Below are 27,811 nucleotides of genomic sequence, written 5' to 3' on the forward strand. Positions count from 1 at the left end.
TTGGGTTTAGCAGATAAACAGATCTGTGTATCATCAGCATAACAGTGAAATAACACGTCCTGAAAGCAGCTGAACAAATGAGCCGGAGGAACCAGGACTGGTCCGAGGACCGACCCCTGAGGGACACCACAGAGCAGGGATCTGAGGAGGACACGATTGTTGATGCTGACATGAAAATATGTATTTGTAAAGTAGAAATGAAAACTTTTTCAAGCTGAACCAGAGATGCCGACACAGTTATGCAACTTATCAAGCTCAAGTCGTCAATTTGTAACCTTGACAGAGCTGCGAGAAAGTTTGCATTTTGGATTCAAATCGAAACGCAAACCAAAATTGTCTGTCCTTATCCACTGGGATACTGAAAAATGCATTTGCGAGGTCAACGACAGAGAACCATTTCCTGTCGGATGGAAAGTGAGAGAGGATCGTGTATGGATTTGGTACATTTGGTGCGCATGTGGACTGCAGCATTTACTGCTTCCAGATCTTGTACAAATCTCCACTCATCAGGTTGCCCAGCATCTCTGATTTTCTTTACGGGAAAGGTTGGTGTTCACACAGGAGATTTTTCACACGGAATGACTACTCCTGCTTCAAGGAGGGAATCAAACACTGATTTGATGCCCTCGACTGCATCTTTCTTCAAAAAATACAGATTTTTGCATGGTCTATGATCACAACCGGTTCGGCGCCCTTAATCAGTCCTACATCATATTTGTGTTTCGCCCACAAACATGATGGTACCTGATTTAACTCAGGAATTTCAGAGACGTCTTTTATGAAAATGTGATTGTCAAAGAATGAATCAAAAAAAATCTTTTACCTCTGTGTCTGATTGGAAATCTGGTTCTGGCGTGAGCTCAGCAGTCTGTACTGCAGTCACTGCAGTAGAAAACCTTTTTCGGTGTTTGCATGTTCTCCCCGTGTTCACCTGAGGTATCCTCCGTAAAACATCACCACCTGACCAATGGTGACAAAACGGAATTGGGTCCCCGGGCGCTGCTTGGATGGCAGCCCACCGCTCCTGGTCTGCCATGGAGGAAGGATGACCAGGATGGGAGAAATGCGGAAGACAAATTTCACCTTCGTGTTCACCTTCGTGTGCAGTGTTGTGTGATAATAAAGGGGAATGTCTCCCCCTGATTCTTCTTCTTCTTTTTCTTCTTTCGGTTCAATTCAATTCAATATTGAATATTATATATATTATTATATATATTATATTGAAATCCACATCAGGATCTGATGTTTTCCCCACCCGGAGGCCTCATAGTATTCTTTTATCCAACGTCCCAAGTCCTTCCACCTTTCGTTTTTGGGTTTGACCAGTGAAACATGGGGGCAGGAGTGTGGTAACCTGAACAGGGTTTGAAGTGATGGATCAGACAGATTTACTGACACAGCATATTGATTATGAGTCCAGTATAACCAGTTTAGCCCAAGTGTCCCTGTTGTGATCTGCCTGATACCAAGATTCCTCGAACTCACTGTCTGCTCCCTGAGAGATGTGAGAAGTGCAGTGCAGGTTTTGCGATGTCATGATGTCAGTGTGTGTGTCTACAGCCAGTGTCTTGGCCTCCTGTATCACTGTGTTGTTGACGGAGTTGAGTGGAGTGTCTGGAATCATCCACTGATAAGCACACACTAGGTCTTACCCACCGTATTCAACAAAGGATTTTGTTTGGGGACTTTTTGTCACAACAATACTTTGGGGAGTGGAAACCAAAACTATGTCTAGGTGATACATGAAATCTCTTCCGAACAGATTCACAGGACAGCATTTTGACAGCAAAAATGAATGTTTAAGCTTTCCCTCGGCGTTATCCTGACACGAGAGTGGGGCTGTGTACTTCTCTATGACGTGAGTGCCTGATGCGCCCACCGTCTTTGCATACCTGCCGCTTAGTTTCGGGGTTGGGCTGATATCTTCTGCATAACTGATTCTGTGGTACCTGAGTCTACCAAAAAGGTGATGTCTTGTCCCTCAAATGTGAGTGTGTATTTTGGCATTTTCTTGTATGCCTTCTGTGTGAATTTGTGTAGATTTCAGAAATTCTTTCTTTACCAGTTTATTGTGTAGACTTCAGATGTTGAATGACTTGTGAAATGAGGTGTTGCTTCCTGTGTGTGTCTATTTCTGTTGTGTTTTGCATGTCAGTGGATGCATTTTTACTTATCTGCTGTGTGGAGTGGTCTGCTGTGTCCGTCACTGTCCTCTGCTCCGCCCGTTGTCAATCGGCCTCTGTCTCGTTCTCATTTTCCTCGTTTTTCGGACACTCTCTAGTCCAGTGTCCCGTCATTCCACACGTAAAACAAGCGCAAGGTGCCCCATGGCCTGCCCCCTTCTGGCAGTAACTGGGTTGATCCCCCCCAAGGCAGCTGGTCTTTGGAGGCCACTGTGTGTGTGTTGTGGACCTCTGTGTAGTTTGTTGACTTGAAAGTGGTGCCTTGTCTTGTGCGTGCATCCCGTGGGGGAGGGGTATGCGTTGTGCAGTACTTGGTAGGATAAGGTGGAGGTCTCTCTTTTTCCCCTCTTGGGTGATGTATTGGTCTCTCGGGCCGTGAAGGTGTGGCTTGGGCTGTGGCTGTAGTTGTAGTTGTAGTTGTTTACGGAGCGCTGGCCGCTCCTCCTCGGCCCGCAGCTGGTGCTGGCTGTCTGAACCCAGATTTTAATTTGGTCAGTACTTTGTTCACTTTATCTTTACTGCTGTTTTAACCCATTGTTGAAAAGGAAAAGGAGACGAAGAGACAGAGAAAAAACATTTGTTTTAGATTTTAGTTTCTTCTTCTCTTGAGGTGGATTTGTAAGGACCTTGGATTTTTATTTTTATTACCACTTCGACTAATCAGTGTAGATATTTACTGGTAGTTTCCTCTAAAGATTTTTTCTTTTAACCTTCATTTCATTGTTTTTACTAAAACCTTTTTTTTGCTAGTGAGAGTGTAATGTAAAATTATTCTAAACCCCTGCGTTCTTACAACTGCAAACCTAAAACTAAACGATCGTTGATGGTAACATTCAAAGCTTTATTAATGTGCACAGGGGCTGTATCTATGAGTCCCAGACTCTACAACGGTTTCCAAAACCTGCCCTGTTAATATGTCTATTACAAAACACCCCAAGTGGTGAGGACCTTTTACTCTTTCCAAATTTACTCACCAGAAAGGTTGTGTGCCAGAAAAGTTCTCTGGATCACGCCAGTGAGTGGACGTCGGTCCTCACGTGTCAGGTCCCCCGCTTCTCTACCGACTTTGATAGGGAGAGTCGGGGTTTTGGAGTCCCAGACTCCAGCTGATCACTGAAAACCTGCAGCGCCGAGTCGCGAACGTCGCCTCACGGGTGATCCTGCCGACAACGCCAAGTTTGTTCTGGCAATTGTGTACTAAAAAGCACAGAGTCGTTCGTCGTCTTTCTGTGAGTTTATTCTGACGCCTGCAGACGAACTCCCTTCTCGTTGTGTCGAGTGTGAGATGACAAGAAAGAGCCCGGAGCAGGAGAAGTTGATAGATTATATACAATATATTATCTTTGTAGACAGGATCACTTTGTTCTATCATCAGAACAATGTCAGCACGTCATAATGTGTTGTACAATCAGGACAACAGGTTCACTTCATCACTGCGAAACAACATACTGTAGGTGGTGACATGGTCAGCAGATTATGGCACACGCACACATCTAATCACATGACATGGTTGTTCATTTGGCTTTAAAACAGTGAATGCTAGTGATTGAGTAAGAGAGAAGATGAATAACATGAATTCCCATTACACAACAAACAGTGACCTGATGTTTTAGCAAACCGATGAGGTTTTGTAAAAAATGAAACCAAAGCACTTCAGAAAGTTGCACGATGGGGGCGGATGCACTGCTGGATCTGCACTGAGATATGTGGGGTTTTTTTTACTCTCACAGCATTCAGTAAACAATCTGTTCATGGTTGAGAAACATATCACGGATGACAAGCACCACAAAGTTTACTTAGTTATCTGTCCAGATAAGCAACTGGTTTGGTACACAGCCCGACATGTAATATCAAAAGGCACATGTAGACACAAACAGAACAGAGTTAAAATGACCACGTGGCTTCACCTCAGATGAAACGATGAAGCGCAACTTATTAGTGTCCATTTCACAGTTTTGAAATGATCAGCGTTGAGCCAAATCTTGCTTTCAATGTCGTAATCCTGCTGGAAAAGTTGGCTCGACGAGCATCTCTGCAGTTTCATTGACTTCCACTGCTCTCACCAGCACACAATGAATCTTTGATCACAAACGCTGCAACTAAATGGTTTCTCCCGCGTGGACTAATAAGTGATCTCTCAAATGTGATTTTCGTGCAAATCCTTTACCACAAACTGTACAATTGAATGGTTTCTCCCCCGTGTGGACAGTCGAGTGTTCTCTCAAATGTGATTTATGTGCAAATCCTTTACCACAAACTGTACAATTGAATGGTTTCTCCCCTGTGTGGACAGTCATGTGTCCTCTCAAATATGATTTATGTGCAAATCCTTTACCACAAACTTTACAATTGAATGGTTTCTCCCCTGTGTGGACAATCAAGTGTCCTCTCAAACATGATTTTCGTGCATATGCTTTACCACAAACTGTACAACTGAATGGTTTCTCCCCTGTGTGGACAATCAAGTGGTCGCTCAAACGTGATTTTCGTGCAAATCCTTTACCACAAACTGTACAAGTGAATGGTTTTTCTCCTGTGTGGACAGTCAAGTGTCTTCTCAAATGTGATTTTTGTGCAAATCCTTTACCACAAACTGTACAATTGAATGGTTTCTCCCCTGTGTGGACAGTCAAGTGTCCTCTCAAATGTGATTTTCGTGCAAATCCTTTACCACAAACTGTACAACTGAACGGTTTCTCCCTGTTATGCATTCTCTTGTGTTCGGACAAACTGCTTCTGGAACTGAAATTAGCTTCACAAACTGAGCATGTGAAAGGTTTTTCTCCCTTATGAACTCGTAAATGTGAGGTCAAAGATGAGCTGCGTGTGAATCTTTGACCACAGACTGAACAACTGAAGGGATCCTCCCCTGTTTGGATTCCATTGTGTTTCTGCAGATGTTCCTTTGAGCCAGGGCTTGTAGCACAAGAGCTAAATGAGGTTTTTCCACTATTACATTCCACATCACTTCCAGATTCTTCATTGTTTTGCAGAGGCTTTAAACCTGACGGAGGTTCCCAGTCACAACTGTCGTCCGTCTCAGGTTCAGAGGAGTCTGAAGTCGTATCATGAGCATCTGGCTGTAAATGATCTGGATTAAAGTTCCTGTCTGGTCCTGGTCCTCCACAGTCCTCTCCATCAGATCCTGTGTTCATCTGTTCTGTTTGTCTCTGATGAAGCTGTGAGGACTGAGGTTCCTCTTCCTCAGCCTCTTCTTCACTCTTCACTGGGACACTGAGTGTGAACTTACTGATATCAGCCTCCTCCAGCCCTCCAAGCTGCTCTCCCTCCTGATTGGTCCGCAGTTCCTCCTGTTCCTCTTTAATGTGTGGCAGCTCTGGGGACTCCTCCTGGTCCAGACTGTCCAGACAGTCCTGCTGCTCAGGAGGATCCTCTTCTTGACTCACCAACAGCTGCTGGACGTCTGTGGAGGATCATGAAACACATACACACCTTTTAGAAAACGGTCATTTCCTCTTAACTTTTAAACCACCGCTTTCTTCAATGTGGAGAGATGTTGAACATATCTGGAAGTCTTTCAAACTAAAACAAACTCCAAACATATCGTGCACTTTGCATTTCATCACAGCACAAACGCCATAAAATAACAGTGTGGTAATAAGGGCTGGGCGACACGGCCAACATCTTCTATCAATCCAGTGGTTTCAGATAACCATACCGCACATACTTCATCATCTTTGAGTGTCTTCTACTTTCATTTGGAGCTTCAATACAGACAAAACTGTCTCACAGCAGACAGAGACGACACTATATAGCACAATCACTGAAGCCCAACATACCTTATGTTTGTAATATTTTCTAGGCTTTCATTAATATATTACATGTTGAGAGTCCTGATAGAAGTTGAACTCTTTCTCAAATCAGAGGATGTCAGCAGGTTTGCAGCAGTTTGCAGTGAGAATAAGCAGTAAAGAGTCAAACCTGCTCTGTGTAACCGGACTTCAGGCTGGAAAACAGCGTCCAGTAGTTTTCGTTGTCGACAAAGTTCCTCCTCGTACTCTGCTATCGTTCTTTCAAACAGCTCCATTATCTCTTCAGCAGCCGCAGTCAGTCGCTGCTCCACAAAAGCTCTCAGCTTTTGGACTTTAGACATTTTTACTGATTCACAGCAACTTTCCTCCAGACACACTCCGTTAAAAACTGTTGGCTCACTCTGATGTGCTGCTGCGTTCACGTCCGCGTGTTTCCAGCTAGCAAGCTAAGTTAGCTTCATTAGCTTCACAGGACAACAGATGAGTCAGATTCCAAACCTTCTCAAATAAAGAAAGCAGCACAGAGTCTATTCTGACAGGTTTAACAGGAGATGCGTCCGTGGTGAAACATTCCGAAAGTTTCCTTAAACTTTGTCCACATAAAAACTCTGCTGGTTCACTCCGACTTTGTTGTACGACAACGCGTGATAATTAACGGGAAAATGAGCACGTTGGCCACGAGAAGTAGAATTATTTCCGGTGCCATTTCTTCTTTTTTTTTTAGTGAGATTTGATGGCAGGTCGCAACTCTTACACGGTGCATATCGCCACCTACTGTATCGGAGGATGTAGTGTGAGACGCAAAGTTCCTCCTCGTACTCTGATATCGTTCTTTCAAACAGCTCAATTATCTCTTCAGCAGCCGCAGTTAGTCGCTGCTCGACAAAAGCTCTCAGCCTTTGGACTTTAGACATTTTTACTGATTCACAGCAACTTTTCCTCCAGACACACTCCGTTGAAGCTGTTGGCTCACTCTGATGTGCTGCTACGTTCACGTCCGCGTATTTCCAGCTAACAAGCTAAGTTAGCTTCATTAGCTTCACAAGACAACAGGACATAATTCGGATGTTAAACGTTTCAGATAAAGAGAACAGCACAGAGTCTGTTCTGACAGGTTTATCTGGACATTTTGAGTCCGTGGAAAATACAGTTTGGTCTCTATCAAAGCTTCTCCGACTCGCGCTGTGTGGCTGAGTTCTGTCTCCGGCTACTTCCTGCTAGCAAGCTACGCTAACTTCTTTCAGGCCAAATGGAAATGGAAAAAAAGTCTGTTCAGTGCACATTAATATCATGGAGCAGTGTTTTTTTAATCATGCCTTCAGAGTTACATCATTGGTACAAGTAAAGCTTTATTTATACAGCAATTTTGAGTACTGTTCACACATTAAAAGATAAAAATGATTAAACAAATAAGCTAAAAATACAATATAAAACACAGCACAATGAGAGACAGACCAGACAACAAAAACAACAAAAAACAAAGCCCAGAACAAACATCTATGAAAAGGCTGCCTGTAGAAATAAATTTTTAGAAAAATTCAACAGATCTGATAGATGAGGAAGATGATTCCAGAGGATTAATCATCAGGATCTTGTAGTTTACTCTGAATTTCACAGGAAGTCAAAGGAGGGAAGCAAGAACAGGAGTAACGTGGGAACGTCGGCTGGTTCTCGTCAAGAGCCTGACAGCTGCATTCTGAACGGACTGCTTCAGAAAACAGGACTGAACAAGTTCAGCAACATGTTGGTCAAAGGTCATGAACTGATCAGAGATTCTTAGCGGTAGATGTTAGAGTGAAATGGACCAATAAGCTGATCACCTGCAGAGGAAAATCAGTTGTATCAGGATAAATAATGAGTTTCTGTTTAGTCAGAGTTAAGGCGGAGGAAATTAAGGGACATCTATTCTTTGGTGGCAGCGAAGCAATCACGGACGGAAGACAGTTGGTTGAGGTTATTGGGTTTAGCAGATAAACAGATCTGTGTATCATCAGCATAACAGTGAAATAACACGTCCTGAAAGCAGCTGAACAAATGAGCTGGAGGAACCAGGACTGGTCCGAGGACCGACCCCTGAGGGACACCACAGAGCAGGGATCTGAGGAGGACACGATTGTTGATGCTGACATGAAAATATGTATTTGTAAAGTAGAAATGAAAACTTTTTCAAGCTGAACCAGAGATGCCGACACAGTTATGCAACTTATCAAGCTCAAGTCGTCAATTTGTAACCTTGACAGAGCTGCGAGAAAGTATGCATTTTGGATTCAAATCGAAACGCAAACCAAAATTGTCTGTCCTTATCCACTGGGATACTGAAAAATGCATTTGCGAGGTCAACGACAGAGAACCATTTCCTGTCGGATGGAACGTGAGAGAGGATCGTGTATGGATTTGGTACATTTGGTGCGCATGTGGACTGCAGCATTTACTGCTTCCAGATCTTGTACAAATCTCCACTCATCAGGTTGCCCAGCATCTCTGATTTTCTTTACGGGAAAGGTTGGTGTTCACACAGGAGATTTTTCACACGGAATGACTACTCCTGCTTCAAGGAGGGAATCAAACACTGATTTGATGCCCTCGACTGCATCTTTCTTCAAAAAATACTGATTTTTGCATGGTCTATGATCACAACCGGTTCGGCGCCCTTAATCAGTCCTACATCATATTTGTGTTTCGCCCACAAACATGATGGTACCTGATTTAACTCAGGAATTTCAGAGACGTCTTTTATGAAAATGTGATTGTCAAAGAATGAATCAAAAAAAATCTTTTACCTCTGTGTCTGATTGGAAATCTGGTTCTGGCGTGAGCTCAGCAGTCTGTACTGCAGTCACTGCAGTAGAAAACCTTTTTCGGTGTTTGCATGTTCTCCCCGTGTTCACCTGGGGTATCCTCCGTAAAACATCACCACCTGACCAATGGTGACAAAACGGAATTGGGTCCCCGGGCGCTGCTTGGATGGCAGCCCACCGCTCCTGGTCTGCCATGGAGGAAGGACGACCAGGATGGGAGAAATGCGGAAGACAAATTTCACCTTCGTGTTCACCTTCGTGTGCAGTGTTGTGTGATAATAAGGGGGAATGTCTCCCCCTGATTCTTCTTCTTCTTTTTCTTCTTTCGGTTCAATTCAATTCAATATTGAATATTATATATAGTATTATATATATTATATTGAAATCCACACCAGGATCTGATGTTTTCCCCACCCGGAGGCCTCATCGTATTCTTTTATCCAACGTCCCAAGTCCTTCCACCTTTCGTTTTTGGGTTTGACCAGTGAAACATGGGGGCAGGAGTGTGGTAACCTGAACAGGGTTTGAAGAGATGGATCAGACAGATTTACTGACACAGCACATTGATTATGAGTCCAGTATAACCAGTTTAGCCCAAGTGTCCCTGTTGTGATCTGCCTGATACCAAGATTCCTCGAACTCACTGTCTGCTCCCTGAGAGATGTGAGAAGTGCAGTGCAGGTTTTGCGATGTCATGATGTCAGTGTGTGTGTCTACAGCCAGTGTCTTGGCCTCCTGTATCACTGTGTTGTTGACGGAGTTGAGTGGAGTGTCTGGAATCATCCACTGATAAGCACACACTAGGTCTTCCCCACCGTATTCAAAAAGGATTTTGTTTGGGGACTTTTTGTCACAACAATACTTTGGGGAGTGGAAACCAAAACTATGTCTAGGTGATACATGAAATCTCTTCCGAACAGATTCACAGGACAGCATTTTGACAGCAAAAATGAATGTTTAAGCTTTCCCTCGGCGTTATCCTGACACGAGAGTGGGGCTGTGTACTTCTCTATGACGTGAGTGCCTGATGCGCCCACCGTCTTTGCATACCTGCCGCTTAGTTTCGGGGTTGGGCTGATATCTTCTGCATAACTGATTCTGTGGTACCTGAGTCTACCAAAAAGGTGATGTCTTGTCCCTCAAATGTGAGTGTGTATTTTGGCATTTTCTTGTATGCCTTCTGTGTGAATTTGTGTAGATTTCAGAAATTCTTTCTTCACCAGTTTATTGTGTAGACTTCAGATGTTGAATGACTTGTGAAATGAGGTGTTGCTTCCTGTGTGTGTCTATTTCTGTTGTGTTTTGCATGTCAGTGGATGCATTTTTACTTATCTGCTGTGTGGAGTGGTCTGCTGTGTCCGTCACTGTCCTCTGCTCCGCCCGTTGTCAATCGGCCTCGGTCTCCTCATTTTCCTTGTTTTTCGGACACTCTCTAGTCCAGTGTCCCATCATTCCACACGTAAAACAAGCGCAAGGTGCCCCATGGCCTGCCCCCTTCTGGCAGTAACTGGGTTGATCCCCCCCAAGGCAGCTGGTCTTTGGAGGCCACTGTGTGTGTGTTGTGGACCTCTGTGTAGTTTGTTGACTTGAAAGTGGTGCCTTGTCTTGTGCGTGCATCCCGTGGGGGAGGGGTATGCGGTATGCAGTACTTGGTAGGATAAGGTGGAGGTCTCTCTTTTTCCCCTCTTGGGTGATGTATTGGTCTCTCGGGCCGTGAAGGTGTGGCTTGGGCTGTGGCTGTAGTTGTAGTTGTAGTTGTTTACGGAGCGCTGGCCGCTCCTCCTCGGCCCGCAGCTGGTGCTGGCTGTCTTCTGGACGGAGCCGAGTCCAGATCAGGATCTAGTTTGAGGCACTGAGATGCAGAGGTTAGTGTAGCTTTCCTGCCTTTTGTTTTCTGTCCCTGATGTTGGCTTCAGTGAGCCAACAGTCAAAAGCTTCCCAGTTTGAACAGCTTTCCTTTTTTCTTTTGCTTTGTCTGACTGATTTTTTCCTTTGCTGTTAGTTGGACTCTCAAGTGTTCTAATTGGTTTAGGCTTAAACTGCCAGTACATGGGAACCCACACTCCTGAACCCAGATTTTAATTTGGTCAGTACTTTGTTTACTTTATCTTTACTGCTGTTTTAACCCATTGTTGAAAAGGAAAAGGAGACGAAGAGACAGAGAAAAAACATTTGTTTTAGATTTTTAGTTTCTTCTTCTCTTGAGGTGGATTTGTAAGGACCTTGGGTTATTTTTATTGCCACTTCAACTAATCAGTGTAGATATTTACTGGTAGTTTCCTCTAAAGATTTTTTCTTTTAACCTTCATTTCATTTTTACTAAAATCCCTTTTTGTTTTGCAAGTGAGAGTGTAATGTAAAATTATTCTAAACCCCTGCGTTCTTACAACTGCAAACCTAAAACTTAACGTTCGTTGATGGTAACATTCAAAGCTTTATTAATGTGCACAGGGGCTGTATCTATGAGTCCCAGACTCTACAACAGTTTCCAAAACCTGCCCTGTTAATATGTCTATTACAACACACCCCAAGTGGTGAGGACCTTTTACTCTTTCCAAATTTACTCACCAGAAAGGTTGTGTGCCAGAAAAGTTCTCTGGATCACGCCAGTGAGTGGACGTCGGTCCTCACGTGTCAGGTCCCCCGCTTCTCTACCGACTTTGATAGGGAGAGTCGGGGTTTTGGAGTCCCAGACTCCAGCTGATCACTGAAAACCTGCAGCGCCGAGTCGCGAACGTCGCCTCATGGGTGATCCTGCCGACAACGCCAAGTTTGTTCTGGCAATTTTGTAAAAAGCACAGAGTCGTTTGTTGTGTTTCTGTGAGTTTATTCTGACGCCTGCAGACGAACTCCCTTCTCGTTGTCTCGAGTGTGAGATGACAAGAAAAGAGCCCGGAGCAGGAGAAGTTGATAGAATATATACAATATATTACCTTTGTAGACAGGATCACTTTGTTCTATCATCAGAACAATGTCAGCACAATAGGCACATCATAATGTGTTGTACAATCAGGACAACAGGTTCACTTCATCACTGCGTAACAACATACTGTAGGTGGTGACATGGTCAGCAGATAATGGCACACGCACACACCTAATCACATGACATGGTTGTTCAGTTGGCTTTAAAACATTGAATGCAAGTGATTGAGTAAAAGAGAAGATGAATAACATGAATTCCCATTACACAACAAACAGTGACCTGATGTTTTAGCAAACCGATGAGGTTTTGTAAAAAATGAAACCAAAGCACTTCAGAAAGTTGCACGATGGGGGCGGATGCACTGCTGGATCTGCACTGAGATATGTGGGGTTTTTTTTACTCTCACAGCATTCAGTAAACAATCTGTTCATGGTTGAGAAACATATCACGGATGACAAGCACCACAAAGTTTACTTAGTTATCTGTCCAGATAAGCAACTGGTTTGGTACACAGCCCGACATGTAATATCAAAAGGCACATGTAGACACAAACAGAACAGAGTTAAAATGACCACGTGGCTTCACCTCAGATGAAACGATGAAGCGCAACTTATTAGTGTCCATTTCACAGTTTTGAAATGATCAGCGTTGAGCCAAATCTTGCTTTCAATGTCGTAATCCTGCTGGAAAAGTTGGCTCGACGAGCATCTCTGCAGTTTCATTGACTTCCACTGCTCTCACCAGCACACAATGAATCTTTTTATCACAAACGCTGTAACTACATGGTTTCTCCCGCGTGGACTAACAAGTGATCTCTCAAATGTGATTTTCGTGCAAATCCTTTACCACAAACTGTACAATTGAATGGTTTCTCCCCCGTGTGGACAGTCGAGTGTTCTCTCAAATGTGATTTATGTGCAAATCCTTTACCACAAACTGTACAATTGAATGGTTTCTCCCCCGTGTGGACAGTCAAGTGTCCTCTCAAATGTGATTTATGTGCAAATCCTTTACCACAAACTGTACAACTGAATGGTTTCTCCCCTGTGTGGACAGTCATGTGTCCTCTCAAATATGATTTATGTGCAAATCCTTTACCACAAACTGTACAACTGAATGGTTTCTCCCCTGTGTGGACAATCAAGTGTCCTCTCAAACATGATTTTCGTGCATATGCTTTACCACAAACTGTACAACTGAATGGTTTCTCCCCTGTGTGGACAATCAAGTGGTCACTCAAACGTGATTTTCGTGCAAATCCTTTACCACAAACTGTACAAGTGAATGGTTTTTCTCCTGTGTGGACAGTCAAGTGTCTTCTCAAATGTGATTTTTGTGCAAATCCTTTACCACAAACTGTACAATTGAATGGTTTCTCCCCTGTGTGGACAGTCAAGTGTCCTCTCAAATGTGATTTTTGTGCAAATCCTTTACCACAAACTGTACAATTGAATGGTTTCTCCCCTGTGTGGACAGTCAAGTGTCCTCTCAAATGTGATTTTTGTGCAAATCCTTTACCACAAACTGTACAATTGAATGGTTTCTCCCTGTTATGCATTCTCTTGTGTTTGGACAAACTGCTTCTGGAACTGAAATTATCTTCACAAACTGAGCATGTGAAAGGTTTTTCTCCCTTATGAACTCGTAAATGTGAGGTCAAAGATGAGCTGTGTGTGAATCTTTGACCACAGACTGAACAACTGAAGGGATCCTCCCCTGTTTGGATTCCATTGTGTTTCTGCAGATGTTCCTTTGAGCCAGGGCTTGTAGCACAAGAGCTAAATGAGGTTTTTCCACTATTACATTCCACATCACTTCCAGATTCTTCATTGTTTTGCAGAGGCTTTAAACCTGACGGAGGTTCCCAGTCACAACTGTCGTCCGTCTCGGGTTCAGAGGAGTCTGAAGTCGTATCATGAGCATCTGGCTGTAAATGATCTGGATTAAAGTTCCTGTCTGGTCCTGGTCCTCCACAGTCCTCTCCATCAGATCCTGTGTTCATCTGTTCTGTTTGTCTCTGATGAAGCTGTGAGGACTGAGGTTCCTCTTCATCAGCCTCTTCTTCACTCTTCACAGGGACACTGAGTGTGAACTTACTGATATCAGCCTCCTCCAGCCCTCCAAGCTGCTCTCCCTCCTGATTGGTCCGCAGTTCCTCCTGTTCCTCTTTAATGTGTGGCAGCTCTGGGGACTCCTCCTGGTCCAGACTGTCCAGACAGTCCTGCTGCTCAGGAGGATCCTCTTCTTGACTCACCAACAGCTGCTGGACGTCTGTGGAGGATCATGAAACACATACACACCTTTTAGAAAACGGTCATTTCCTCTTAACTTTTAAACCACCAATTTCTTCAATGTGGAGAGATGTTGAACATATTTGGAAGTCTTTCAAACTAAAACAAACTCCAAACATATCGTGCACTTTGCATTTCATCACAGCACAAACGCCATAAAATAACAGTGTGGTAATGAGGGCTGGGCGACACAGCCAACATCTTCTATCAATCCAGTGGTTTCAGATAACCATACCGCACACACTTCATCATCTTTGAGTGTTTTCTACTTTCATTTGGAACTTCAATACAGACAAAACTGTCTCACAGCAGACAGAGACGACACTATATAGCACAATCACTGAAGCCCAACATACCTTATGTTTGTAATATTTTCAAGGCTTTCATTAATATATTACATGTTGAGAGTCCTGATAGAAGTTGAACTCTTTCTCAAATCAGAGGATGTCAGCAGGTTTGCAGCAGTTTGCAGTGAGAATAAGCAGTAAAGAGTCAAACCTGCTCTGTGTAACCGGACTTCAGGCTGGAAAACAGCGTCCAGTAGTTTTCGTTGTCGACAAAGTTCCTCCTCGTACTCTGCTATCGTTCTTTCAAACAGCTCCATTATCTCTTCAGCAGCCGCAGTCAGTCGCTGCTCCACAAAAGCTCTCAGCGTTTGGACTTTAGACATTTTTACTGATTCACAGAAACTTTTCCTCCAGACACACTCCGTTAAAACTGTTGGCTCACTCTGATGTGCTGCTACGTTCACGTCCGCGTGTTTCCAGCTAGCAAGCTAAGTTAGCTTCATTAGCTTCACAGAACAACAGATGAGTCAGATTCCAAACCTTCTCAAATAAAGAAAGCAGCACAGAGTCTATTCTGACAGGTTTAACAGGAGATGCGTCCGTGGTGAAACATTCCGAAAGTTTCCTTAAACTTTGTCCACATAAAAACTCTGCTGGTTCACTCCGACTTTGTTTTACAACGACGCGTGATAATTAACGGGAAAATGAGCACGTTGGCCACGAGAAGTAGAATTATTTCCGGTGCCATTTCTTCTTTTTTTAATGAGATTTGATGGCAGGTCGCAACTCTTACACGGTGCATATCGCCACCTACTGTATCGGAGGATGTAGTGTGAGACGCAAAGTTCCTCCTCGTACTCTGCTATCGTTCTTTCAAACAGCTCAATTATCTCTTCAGCAGCCGCAGTTAGTCGCTGCTCCACAAAAGCTCTCAGCCTTTGGACTTTAGACATTTTTACTGATTCACAGCAACTTTTCCTCCAGACACACTCCGTTCAACCTGTTGGCTCACTCTGATGTGCTGCTACGTTCATGTCTACGTGTTTCCAGCTAGCAAGCTAAGTTAGCTTCATTAGCTTCACAGAACAACAGGTCATAATTCAGATGTTAAACGTTTTCAGATAAAGAGAACAGCACAGAGTCTGTTCTGACAGGTTTATCTGGACATTCTGAGTCCGTGGAAAATACAGTTTGGTCTCTATCAAAGCACCAAATTCTGTGATCATAAACCGAATATTGGGGGAACACATCAGAGGTACATTTTCAGATGCTTTATTTTCACTGCTGTTGGAACCCATTGTTGAAAAGGAAACGGAGAAGAAGAGAGAGAAAAACATTGTTTTAGATTTTTAGTTTCTTCTTCTCTTTCGGTGGATTTGTAAGAACCTTGGATTTTTATTTTTATTTATTACCACTTCAACTGTCTTTCTGTGAGTTTATTCTGACGCCTGCAGACAGACTCCCTTTTTGCTGTCTCGATTGTGAGATGACAAGAAAGAGCCCGGAGCAGGAGAAGGTGTTTGATTATATATGTTGCAGCAGCCAGAGACAGGCGGACACCAGGCCTTCAGTGCAACAAGGTTTATTATCGTAACATCAGTGTACAACATAACACTGATCTCACAGTAGTCGGCCTGCTCTGCATGTCTCCTCTGCTGCCGGAGAAAACTACCATTCTACCAGAAACTACCATTCTTTTTGTCCCTGGTGCTTGCCACATGCTCACGAACACCACCTGGCAACAAAGACTGTGTCGTGCCTTTGGATCAAAATCATTAATAACTTCATAATAGTTAGTCGTAAGGTCACAAATAAGTTCATAATGTTTAAATAAATAAGTTAATTTCATGGTTAAAAACTGTTAAAATGCTATGGTTAAAAGTTATCAGAGTGAGACACCCTTCGTAAAGGATCGTTTTTTTTTTCATCTCATAAATAGACAATCTTTGGTGTTTTTTTCTCTCACGAGAGACTGGCTAGCAGTACGACAGAAAGAACATCATAAAACCCTCATAATACGCTGTGTTGACTCTAGAGCGTTTGAGCCTTGGGAAATTTTTCGTCTTTGTAAGTATTACGTGTACAAAGCACTTATATAGACACCATAAATGTTATAAATTAGTGTTTTGAGTAAGTTTGCAAAGTCAATTGTGTTTCCGTTGGCGGATACCGATGTTACCAACATGTATTAGCTACATGTTTGTGTTAGCATACCACATGTACTATAGACAGTAATTGCATTTTTCTGTATGTTACAGTTACCATTTGCCAACATTTGTCAACATTTGTCACCATTGTCATCATTTATCACTAACTGGCATGTTAACTACAAGATGGCTTCATAAAAGCAAGAAATGAAAGCCTTGTGTACAGAGTTTTCTTAAATGGTTCGCTAGCTGTCTAGCAGCACACAGGCAGGTGTTGTGAGTACAGCACAGACTGTGCAGAGCATTACCAAACTACCAAAACATATTGAAACAAAAACAATGTCACGCTTCACAAATAACAATCTTAAAAATCAGATCTGTGGAAAATAATAGAATTATCTGCAAGTGCAGTAAAAGTACTTTGTGGGGTCTCCTATTAACCAAACAAATGAACAACAATACTTTGAACATCGATCAACCTGTCACATATTCAATACATTATCTTTGTAGACAGGAGCACTTTGTTCTGTCATTAGAACAATGTCGACACAATAGGCACGTCATAATGTGTTGTACAATCAAGACAACAGGTTGACTTCATCAGTGCATAATAACATACTGTAGGTGGTGTCATGGTCAGCAGATTATGGCACATGCACACACCTAATCATATGACATGGTTATTCATTTGGCTTTAAGAAGTGAATGCTTCTGATTCAGTAAAAGAGAAGATGAGTAATAAGAATTCCCATTCCCAACAATTCCCTCATGAGCAAACACTTGGCAACAGTGGCGAGGAAAAACTGCCTTTTAACAGGCAGAAACCTCAGGCAGAACCAGGCTGTGGGTGGGCGACCATCTGCCTCGACCGGTTGGGTGAGAGAGAGAGAGACAGACAGAAATGCAATTACAGTAACAATGACAGTGGATGTAATAATAGTCGTAGCAGTTGCAGTGGATGTCAGGCAGGGCCATGACAGGAGACGTAGCTGTAATCCACAATCCAGATTCAGCCACTATCCATGGGAACCTGTGAGACGAGAAAGCACAGAGACTCCAGGGAAGAAGCTAAATTAGTAACACGCCGTGGTAGGACATGAAAGCATGCAGATGGAGAGGGAGAGGAGGACAGAGGAGCTCGGTGTATCTTTGACGGTCCCCCGACAGTCTCTTGCTATAGCAGCATAAGTAGGGGCTGGTCCAAGGCAAGCCTGAGCCAGCCCGAACTATAAGCTTTGTCAAAAAGGAAGGTTTTAAGCCTACTCTTAAATGTAGAGACAGTGTCTGCCTCCCGGACAAAGACTGGAAGATGGTTCCACAGGAGAGGAGCTTGAAAGCTAAATGCTCTGGCTCCTGTTCTGCATTTGGAGACTTTAGGAACCATAAGTAGGCCTGCATTCTGGGAACGCAGTGTTCGAGTGGGGTAATAAGGTACTATGAGCTCTTTAAGATAAGATGGTGCCTGACCATTTTTGGCCTTCTAAGTAAAGAGGAGAATTTTAAATTCTATTCTAGATTTTACAGGGAGTCAGTGCAGAGTGGCTAATATCGGAGAAATATAATATCTCTCTTCCTCTTCATTGTCAGAACATGTGCTGCAGCGTTCTGGAACAACTGGGGAATATTCAGCAACAAGTTTGGGCAGCCTGATAGTAAAGAATTGCAATAATCCAACCTGGAAGTTACTAATACATGGACTAGTTTTTCTGCATCATTTTGAGACAGGATGTGCCCGATTTTTGCAATGTTACGTAGGTGAAAGAAGGCAGCCCTTGAAATTTGTTTTACATGGGAGTGAAAGGATATGTCCTGATCAAAGATAACTAATTAACAGTAACACAATGTAAAATAAAAAGGAACAACAAAGGTGAAAGAGACAGAAAGAGTCAATATAATAGAAATACATGACATAAAACATGACAGTTTGTGGTCTGGATGGAAGATGGCGCCAGTGTGTGAGGCGTTCCGTCGGCCGCTCCGGGCACTGTGTGTGCTTATTCTGTTTATAATAATTGTTGCACATAATGTCAACTCTCTGCTGGTGTATGATCGGCAAACGTTGCTAGATCTGAGAATCTCCACTGAAGATCTGGTCAACTTAGATCATTATGGACATCAAACTCTGCACTCCCTCGGCACCACCGCCGCCGGGGTAAGCGTGGCGGCTGTCTTGTGAGGCTGAGGGCTGGGTTGGTGCGTCCTGATCATGGCGGATGTGGAGTGGTGCCTTGCCTTTGTGTCTCTCGGTGTTGGCTGGACGCCGTCGCTGTCTGCTTGGTACCGGTGGCCGGCTCGGATGACCTGTTCCTGCCCCGCGGTCCCTGCCGTCCTCGTCTTCGCTGGCGCGGAGTGGATCCGGGGAACCTGCGGCCTCTCCGCCGGGACCCACTGTCAGCTGCTCACCCAGACCCACCAGTTCTAGCCAGGTTTGGCCTGGTTAACACAAGATCGCTTGCGAATAAACATTCATCCTGAAGGATTTCTTCACATCTTGTGAACTGGATTTCCTCTTTGTTACCGAGACTTGGCTGAGTGTTGGTGAGTCCGGTGCTTTTACAGAACTCTTACCTGCCGAGTGTTGCTATTTTAATTCTCCACGGACATCTGGTCGAGGAGGAGGAATTGCAACTATTTTTCAAAGCGATTTTCAATGTAAACCGATATCGCCGTCATCGGCTCTCCCCAGCTTTGAATCAAGTTTGTTTGAGCTGGGAAGTCCTTACGCAGTGCTGTGTGCTGTGGTTTATCGGCCTCCTAAATACAACAGAGACTTTTTAACAGGGGTGGCTGGCCGATAGAGGACGCTAGGGCGCCGCCCCCTCTGTCTCACATCATGTAGAATCACACAGCCCTTCCTTTAATAAAACGTTTTTTAAAATGACTTTTACAAGTACACTCTATGCTTTAAAAGGGCAAAATGAATAATATAGTCTGAAGTGAGTTACTAAAATGTAAATTCTGCATTAAATAGTCAGATTAGAAATGTCCTACATTGTCCGCAGTTACTAACAGCTGACATATATCCGGCCACGGGCGGACTCATCTTTCCCCATTGACTCCCGTTATAACTTTGACATGCGCAGTTCGTTCCTCTTCAATACAAGAGATACGAGACAGGAGACCGCTGCCTCCCTCTGATCGCTATACACACCACCGGCCATGGGGTGGCAGCAGAGAGCGAGCGGTCTGTTCACCGCGAGCCTGTAATCAAAACCGCCAAGCGAGTGACGTTGAGCGCAGAGTGTCGGAGCAATTAGCAAACAAGATCATTAGCTAATCACAGAGAGAGCCGAAAAAGGAGTAAATAAACTGAGAAAAGTCAGTGAAGCCACTGAAAACAGCGCCGTTCAGAGGAGAAACTGAGCGTGAAGGAGCTCGGACCTGACGGCCGGACGTCTTCATCAGACAGCAGTCGAAGACAGAGGGAGGAGATGTGCGCGCTCTTTTTCACGGAGCTGCTCTGAGAAGACGTCTCGGCTCACGTGACGCAGTGAGGCAGCTGCTTTATTTGGCTTCCCTGACCAACGTGATCAAGCACGTTTGGCTTAAAGCCTGATGGCTTCACTTATTTTCTTTAGACAAAGGGACGATGTTTTGTTGCTTTGATAGTCTTAAATATGAGGATTTGCTGTGTTTTCATTGTCATTTAAGGTTGTTAATATAAATGTTAGCTAACAGAAGCACTTTGGGCTTTAAGCCTGATGGTTTGATTGTTTTTTTAAATAAAACGTTCAGTGTTTGTTGGTTTCATGTGTGTGTATTTGTTTTGTTTTTTTGTTTTTTTTTTTAAATTTATTTAGTATGTAAATATAAACATGTTGTTCCAAACAATTAGCTGGACAGAAGAAGCGCTTGGTTCTCTTGGAAGCTGTGAAAATGAATTGTTTCTCTTTTTATTTTTGAAGTAAAAAATATATTTACACATTCTTAGTTTGTTTAATGATGGAAAAGGAGATTTTAAGGGTTTGTGTGGACCAATTCTATCTTATCTGGAGCCAAACATATCAAACACTGGGGAGATAAATTCAGATTCACTAACTGGTGACATTCACCTGCATTTAACTGTCTATTTTAAACATAATATACATTAATTCTTGTGGTCCAGCGTTGACAACTCCACTTTTTGGTTTGGTAAATTAAGTGTGCCCCCCAAGACAAAAATTCACCAGCCGCCACTGCTTTTTAAATGACTTCTCTGTGTTCTTATCTGATATCATGCTGAAAAATGACCGGGTCCTGATTGTCAGTGATTGTAATATTCATGTGTGTTGTCCAGGGATTTCTTAAACATAATCGACTCTTTTAATCTTGTACAGTCTGTACAGGGACACACACTTGATCTTGTTCTATCATATGGTTTGCCTGTTTTAACTTGGAGCTCTGTGAAGTGTTTTTCTCAGATCATATGCCTGTACTTTTTGAAGCTGCCGTGTGTAACTCAGTTAAACCTCCCGCTGCTGCCCACAGATGCCGGGTTATTAACCCTCCCACTGCTGCTCGCTTCTCCGCCGCCTTCAGTCAGAACTGCGTCTCTCCTGATCCTGAGTGCAATGATGCAGAGGCTCTTAGCGGTCAGTTTCTTGTCAAACTGCCATTTACTCTGCTGCCCCACTGAACAGCAGGCAGCATAAAGATAATCAGAGTTTTGCACTGTGTCTACGTGCCTGAAGTGCTGCCATGTGGTTGGCTGATTGGACATTTGTGTTAATGAGCAGTTGAACAGGTGTACCTAATAAAGTGGCCGATGTGTGTGTTATATATAAGTGACCAAGGTGACACTCTTTCAGTACGGAAACATTGCCATGGCCATTCCTGGCCAGTATGATGCTTGAAAGGTAATGCATGCTTTCATTTCAGGTATGTTGTGAATTAGGGAGGTGGAGGTGATGGCAGAATGTGCCTGGTGTGAGCATGAACGTCTGGCAGGTAGGGGTTAGCCTGGAGGCTAGTCGGTGATGAGCAGGTGATGAGTTAGTAACACAAAAACACTGAATCACCACAAATAGCATATTCAATTTGCCTCAAACACAACAATCCAACAATCTGGCAAGGAATGGCTGAAGGGCTGGAGTGGATGCACTGCAGGCAGGTGAGCAGCCGGGGACAGGTGATGAGCCAGCTGCAGGCAGGTGTGCAGGGTTCTGTCTGGACTCCAGTGCAGAGCAGAGGCTCTGTTATCAGAGACAAACACACAGACTGGTCCACGCTGGCACTTCAGAAGTTAACATTAACACCACCACGACTGTGCAGCACCCTCTCATTCTCTAAACTAAGAGAAATTATAAACGTGGATTTTCTGAAAGATGGACATTTACCTGACGGATGGGTACCACCTGACTGATGATCGGAGGGAACCAGATTCACCTGTGTTTTGTCTCATTGCTTCACTGCAGTTGTGCTGTGAGTTGGAACTCGTCCTCCTGCTGCTTCTGTTGATTTGGAAGAGAAAAGTGATTTTCAGAAATCCTGTCGAGTGATGGTTTGGTCATCTGGGGAATATTTCCCTCTTGACAGCAGCTGCATAAGTTCAATAACAAATGTCAACAAATTAATATGACATAAATAAACTCTCTGCAAGACGCACAGATGAAACAACTAACCAACAGAAAACTAATTGGCAGCTATTTTGATAATCATTTAAATATTTGTCATGTAAAAACATTTCATTCTTCCAGCTTTTCAAAGGTGAAAATTTGCTGCTTCTCCCTTCAATAATTTGACTGTATTTGTAATAATTCTGAGGTTTGGATTGTTGGTTGGACTAAACAATCATCGTCTCAGCTGAAATTGAGATGACATTTCTCACTATTTTCTGATTTTTTACAAAACAAACAATTGTTTGATTCAAGAAAATAATCAGCTGATTAATCCATAATTGATAATAATCAATAGCTGCAGTCCTGTCGAAAATAGTTCAAAATATTGATGAATAAGAATAATGTATTGATATACATATAATAATATACTTACATACTTTAAATTAAGTGACATTTTCAATGCAGGAGTTGTACTTGTAATGGAGAATTTTTACAGAGTACATTAGAAGTAACATTTTACATCAAATAAATGTGAAGAAATTATCAGTAAAGAAAAAACCTGTCGATTGGAGCAGTGAGCCGCTGCGGCCACCAGAGGGCAGCAGCACCGCAGGAGGAACTCACTGGAACCGGAACCATGAGCCTGTTTCTCTGCTTTGTTTACATCCATCACTGATGTAAACAAACCTTCACTGATGTCCGAGAATATTCAAAATCATATCCAGTTGTGTTCTAGTGTTAGTCACTGCATAAACATTTTGGTTATTTAACTGCTTCTGCCGTGTTTTGTGTTGTGATATTTCACTGATTTATTTAATTTTAGCACATTTTCTCCTTCTCTGTTCTTTTTACTTTTATTATAACATACTTTTATTCCATGTCATTTTATGTTATTTTATTTGTAATGTTTTTTGTTTTTTGTTTTTGTATTCTATTTTTCCTTTGATATTTTTGTAATCTATTTTGAATGTTATTTTTATAACACCATTTATTTTGTTATTTTATTTTAGCACATTTTTCCTTTTAAACTTTCAATTTTTCCCATTTTTATAATATCATCTGTCATTTCATGTTATTTGTAATTTTCTGCATTTTATTTGTCCTTTGATATCTTTATGACCTTTTAGAATATTTCATTTCACTGTTCATTTGGTTATTTTGTTCTAGCACATTTCCCCTCTAAGTTTTCCCTTTCTTCTTTGTTACTTTATTTTATTTATTTATATTTTTATGACTTCATGGCTGAATGTGAGCTGAATTCCCGGAACTTTGTGCCTCTGCATCATTTACTGGTCACAGACCACCCTCTGACATCACCGCTTCACTGCACCTCCGCGCAGGAAAATAGTTCCCATATTTAGCGCATCTTATTGCTCCGTTTGAGCTCAAAGTTTTATTTAAGTTGTTAGAAAGTTGTCTGTTGCTATGGGAACAATAGTTTAATTAGTGTTCACGCTGCTGCTAACACGCTCACGAGTCGTTTTAATTTACTACGTAGCTCACATTTGGCGCGAAAATTGTGACGTGGGCGGATGAAGAAAAAAAGGCCGGACCGGAGTATTAAATGTCCCGCGGCCGGTTGAGATGAGTCACGCGCAGAGGAGCAGCGGAGCGTTCAGATTGCTCTTTGATAGATTATGTCGATCGATTATTGATTGAGAGAGGATTTAGTTTTCGCGGCCGGTCCTGCTGGATTAAACGCAGCCTGAACATTCAGCCTTCACTCACGGGAACATCTGCGCTCCACTCAGTTCTCACGTCAAGTTAATTCTGGGAGTCGTAACGGTGAGTTTTAGTAGAGGCTAACGGGTAACGTTATGCAACTCTTTCCGCTCTCTGTCGGGTCTCTACGGGACAGTTTTGTCCCCACGGGGACGGCTTGTCGCCAAATCAGTATGAAAACATGCCGAATTTGTTCATGCAGTCAGTTTTCAACATGGTCACAAACTGTATTTTGATAGCTGTTATTTAAAACGGTGGTTTCATGGTTTTAAAATGGAGTTTTATATTTTTATGGTGGAAACTGGCGTAACTGCAGAGCACTAAAGCCTCACCTGTCAGTACCTGAGTAATCCTTGTTTTTCACGGAATCTGGCAGAATAATCTCGGTATATTTCCTGTAAACAGAATTTGTTTCTTAGTCATATTTGAAGAGTTGTTTGTTAAGTTTTTTTTTACGCCAGCCTAAATGATGGTGGGAGCTGTTGAGGAGTGTATTGACTTATTACACCGTCTGAGTTTTTAGTTATTATTTTTATTAACACGTGCTCTTTAGTTATTTTTTACATGCCGGAGTGATGAGTGTCCTCCTCTGATAATGAATCTTTGTATTTGAGTCAGATTTAGCACTTACAACCTTTAACTTTACACCAAAGAATCTCAAACTTACTGTTTCTTCGGGTAAGTCTTGTGTGATAGTTAATGTCCAAGTTATCGCTGCCGAATAGACCGACAGTTTTTACCGTATTGACAGGTAACAACTGTCATCAAAAAGCCCTTCAGCTGTAGAGAGTTAGAGCAGATCATCTGAGCCATGACAGTAACTGAAGGCTGGTAGTATTTCTGACCCCAACCTCGTTAACGTTTGGTCAAATAAATATCTGTTTTTTGTAGCTGTTTTGTGCTTTTTGGTGGATTTTTACTTACTGAATAAAGGTGTCATCTATTAATAAGTGCTCTTTATATTTTAGTCTATTTTATGTGTTAACTAGGCTCATCAAAGAAAAGGACAGTTTTTTGGATGGTGTGTGAATGTGTTGAACTGTGTCAGCCAAACCTCCCTGTAAAAACATGCCATTTAACGAACCGCACTGAAACAACACCCAGTACACACAATCTCTGCTTTGAATCCAGCATGACCCATTTTAGAGCGTTTCTGGGTTATTTACACACCAAATAAGAGTGATGTCCTGAGAAAAGGCCGCTCTTTGAGTCATATTTTAAAATGAGAAAACGCCCATTTCAAGAATGTTAAACTGCCACATTTTTAATGGAGTTTGGTGTATCTGTCCACCTCACAGAGGATTTCAACATCACACTACATGCTGCCATGTGGCATCAAAACAAGTAACATTTAGTGTTGTGTTTGTGCCTCGTCACGTTTTGTTGTCGGAGCGTGAAATAGTTAAAGTGTTGGTGTTGCTCTGTGGTTGATTTGAAGACCTTGAAGAAGCTTGATGATCATCTCTGTGTCACTGCCGTGACTACCCTCTTAGACACTCACACAGGAACGTGGACCGCGGCAGCTGCTGGCGTCTCCCTCGCATGCAGATACTCTTGAGATCAGAATTTGTGATTTCTGTTTTGCTCATTTCTGCCTGTCTGTCTCCTCACAGGCAGCCGTAATGCCGCCGGTGTTAACCGTTTTGAGCAGGAACTATGATTATGACTACGACACGATTCAGCCCTACTTCCTCCTGGATGGCGAGGAGGAGGACTTCTACCTGCCTCCACGCAGCCAGCTCCTCCCAGGCCCGGGCGAGGACATCTGGAAGAAGTTTGAGCTGCTGCCGACGCCTCCCCTCTCCCCCAGCCGGAGACCCTCCCTGTCTGACGTCCCGCTGTCCGCCGCTGAACACCTGGAGGTGGTGTCTGACCTGCTGGACGAGGACCGCAACCCCTCGGCAGCCTTCCTCCAGTCCTTCATCATCCAGGACTGCATGTGGAGCAGCAGCTTCGCAGCCGCCACCAAGTTGGAGAAGGTGGTGTCCGAGAGGCTGGCCTCCCTCCGCGCCCGCCGGGACTCCTCCGCGACCAGCAACACTAACACCACCGCAGACAGAGCAGCCGATCAGCAGGCGGGCCGCTCTCAGGTGAACACGGGGTACCTGCAGGACCTCCACACAGCAGCGACAGACTGCATCAACCCCTCTGTGGTGTTTCCGTACAGCACGCTGAGCGAGAGAAGCTGCCATGGAGCGGCGATGGAGGCGTCATCAGAACTGTGTGTGGACTCACCACCGCTCAGCAGCAGTGACAGTGAATCAGGTGGAAACAGGATTTTATGAATAATAATAATAATGATGTTCAAACAGCCCAGGTCTTATTTTCACACTTTGTCTTTTATTAATAGTTTAATTCTTCAGATTTTCAGTACAGCTGCTTTTTATTTCTGCCTCCAGTCACTGAATTAGAAACTCTGTAAACTTGAAGTGCTGCAGAAACGTTATTAGTGTTATTGATAATCAGTAGTGGCTGTTGTTGTTGTTGTTGTTGTTGTTGTTGTCAGTATCTGACCAGCAGAGCAGAAGTATAACCAACACTTGTTCCACACACTGACCACCAGAATGTTTTCCTTCTTTTCCCCAGATGAAGAAGAAGAAGAAGAAGAAGAGGAAGAGGAAGACGGTGAGGAGGACGAGGAGGTCGATGTGGTGACGGTGGACAGGCGAAAGGCGTTGCGGCGGTGGGACGCCAGCAGCAGACCGGACGCCTCCCCGCTGGTGCTGAAACGCTCTCACATCAACATCCATCAGCACAACTACGCCGCCCCGCAGCCCGCAGCGAGCCACCAGCAGCCTGCTGGGAAACGCATGAAGGCGGAGAGGAGCTGCCCGGCGGCGGTGGCAGCGAGGCAGAGCGGCGGCCGCAGGTGCTGGAGTCCACGGTCCGACGGCGAGGACGACGACAAGCGCAGGACTCACAACGTGCTGGAGAGACAGCGCAGGAACGAGCTGAAGATGAGCTTCTTGACTCTGAGGGACGAAGTCCCGGCGGTGGCCAACAACGAGAAGGCGGCGAAGGTGATGATCCTGAAAAAGGCGACCGAGTTCATCGCAGAGGTCAGAGAGGACGAGAGGAGGCTGCTGGCGATGAAGGACGAGCTGAGGAAGAGGAACAGAGAGCTGAAACACAGACTGGAGCAGCTGAGGACTTTACATTAACTGGATTAGTTTTCAGGCGAGTTTCTCTTTTGTGTCACAAACTGGATTCAGATCGTCTGGACTGCAGCTAACAAGAATAACGCTTCATTCTTTTGTGTTAAGTTCCAGAAATGATGACTAAGGTAAACAGGAAGTGGCTGCTGGTCTGTGCTCAGTCAACCTGTGTCTGTTTATATTTATGTTATTCTTATCGACAACTTGTGCACGTTTTAATTTAAAATTGTTTTTCTTCTTTATGTTTTGTACAAAACTCAGACGTTGGATTAGGAAAAATACATTTCAGCTCATCATCTGATTGACTGTGTCACATGACTTTAAGTCCCAGCTGATCATGATCAATAGTTTAATCTTATTTAATCAACAATTACTCCCCAGAGCATGGATTTTTTAAAAATATATTTTTTAATTATTTCATTTTCCAAATAGTTTATATTTTTGTATTCATTAGCTGCACAAGAGGAAGTGCATCAGAGGCCTTGCAAGCTCTTCAAAATAAAAGCCCTTCATATGTTGGAGGTCCTGACAAACTTACGAGTGTGTGTGAAACGTGTTTCTTCACAGGAAAATTGGTCATTTGAAGAAAACCAGATAATTGTAAAGTGACTTATATTCTATTAGTTGCTAAACTAGTCCCTGTGTTAGGAGCCAGAGGTCAAAGGTCACAGGGGAGGTCAGGCACGTTCAGAGCCTTTTCTTCCGAGAGCGAGTTGATGTGGTCACATTGTGATTTCCAGACTAAATTCAGAGAAACCAGGTGAAGGTTGAGCCGCTCGGTAAACAAAAACAGTGCATTCTGGGAGTTCACGTCCCACAATGCCTCACAGGACCAGGACTACCTGGAGAACAAGAATGACTTTACATAAGTGTAACACACCAGCATGAGATGTTTAAGATGGAGCATAAAACTGATCTCTCTCTCTCTCTCTCTCTCACACACACACACACACACACACACGGTCACTGCTGGTTCAGATTTTACAGTGTGTGTG

The 27,811-nt window shown here is 43.4% G+C and overlaps 3 protein-coding genes across 3 annotated transcripts; 1 reads left to right on the forward strand and 2 right to left on the reverse strand.

Moving 5' to 3' along the window:
* Positions 1 to 3,746: 3,746 nt before the first annotated feature.
* On the reverse strand, positions 3,747 to 6,591 carry LOC143329738 (uncharacterized). The gene is made up of 2 exons (XM_076745763.1): positions 6,126 to 6,591; positions 3,747 to 5,607 (listed from the first exon to the last, which is right to left on the reverse strand). The coding sequence occupies exons 1-2, from the start codon at positions 6,295 to 6,297 to the stop codon at positions 4,283 to 4,285; spliced, it is 1,497 nt and encodes a 498-aa protein (XP_076601878.1). The 5' UTR covers positions 6,298 to 6,591; the 3' UTR covers positions 3,747 to 4,282.
* Positions 6,592 to 11,918: 5,327 nt separating this feature from the next.
* Positions 11,919 to 14,953, reverse strand: LOC143329737 (uncharacterized). The gene is made up of 2 exons (XM_076745762.1): positions 14,467 to 14,953; positions 11,919 to 13,948 (listed from the first exon to the last, which is right to left on the reverse strand). Exons 1-2 carry the CDS (start codon positions 14,636 to 14,638, stop codon positions 12,456 to 12,458), a joined length of 1,665 nt encoding a protein of 554 aa, XP_076601877.1. The 5' UTR covers positions 14,639 to 14,953; the 3' UTR covers positions 11,919 to 12,455.
* An 8,547-nt stretch (positions 14,954 to 23,500) lies between these two features.
* LOC143328790 (transcriptional regulator Myc-2-like) lies at positions 23,501 to 27,352 on the forward strand. The gene is made up of 3 exons (XM_076744111.1): positions 23,501 to 23,724; positions 25,275 to 25,926; positions 26,248 to 27,352. Exons 2-3 carry the CDS (start codon positions 25,284 to 25,286, stop codon positions 26,820 to 26,822), a joined length of 1,218 nt encoding a protein of 405 aa, XP_076600226.1. The 5' UTR covers positions 23,501 to 23,724; positions 25,275 to 25,283; the 3' UTR covers positions 26,823 to 27,352.
* The last annotated feature ends 459 nt before the right edge of the window (positions 27,353 to 27,811 follow it).

Source organism: Chaetodon auriga, chromosome 12 (genome assembly GCF_051107435.1).
Source record: "Chaetodon auriga isolate fChaAug3 chromosome 12, fChaAug3.hap1, whole genome shotgun sequence".
In the NCBI taxonomy this organism is placed as follows: domain Eukaryota; kingdom Metazoa; phylum Chordata; class Actinopteri; order Chaetodontiformes; family Chaetodontidae; genus Chaetodon; species Chaetodon auriga.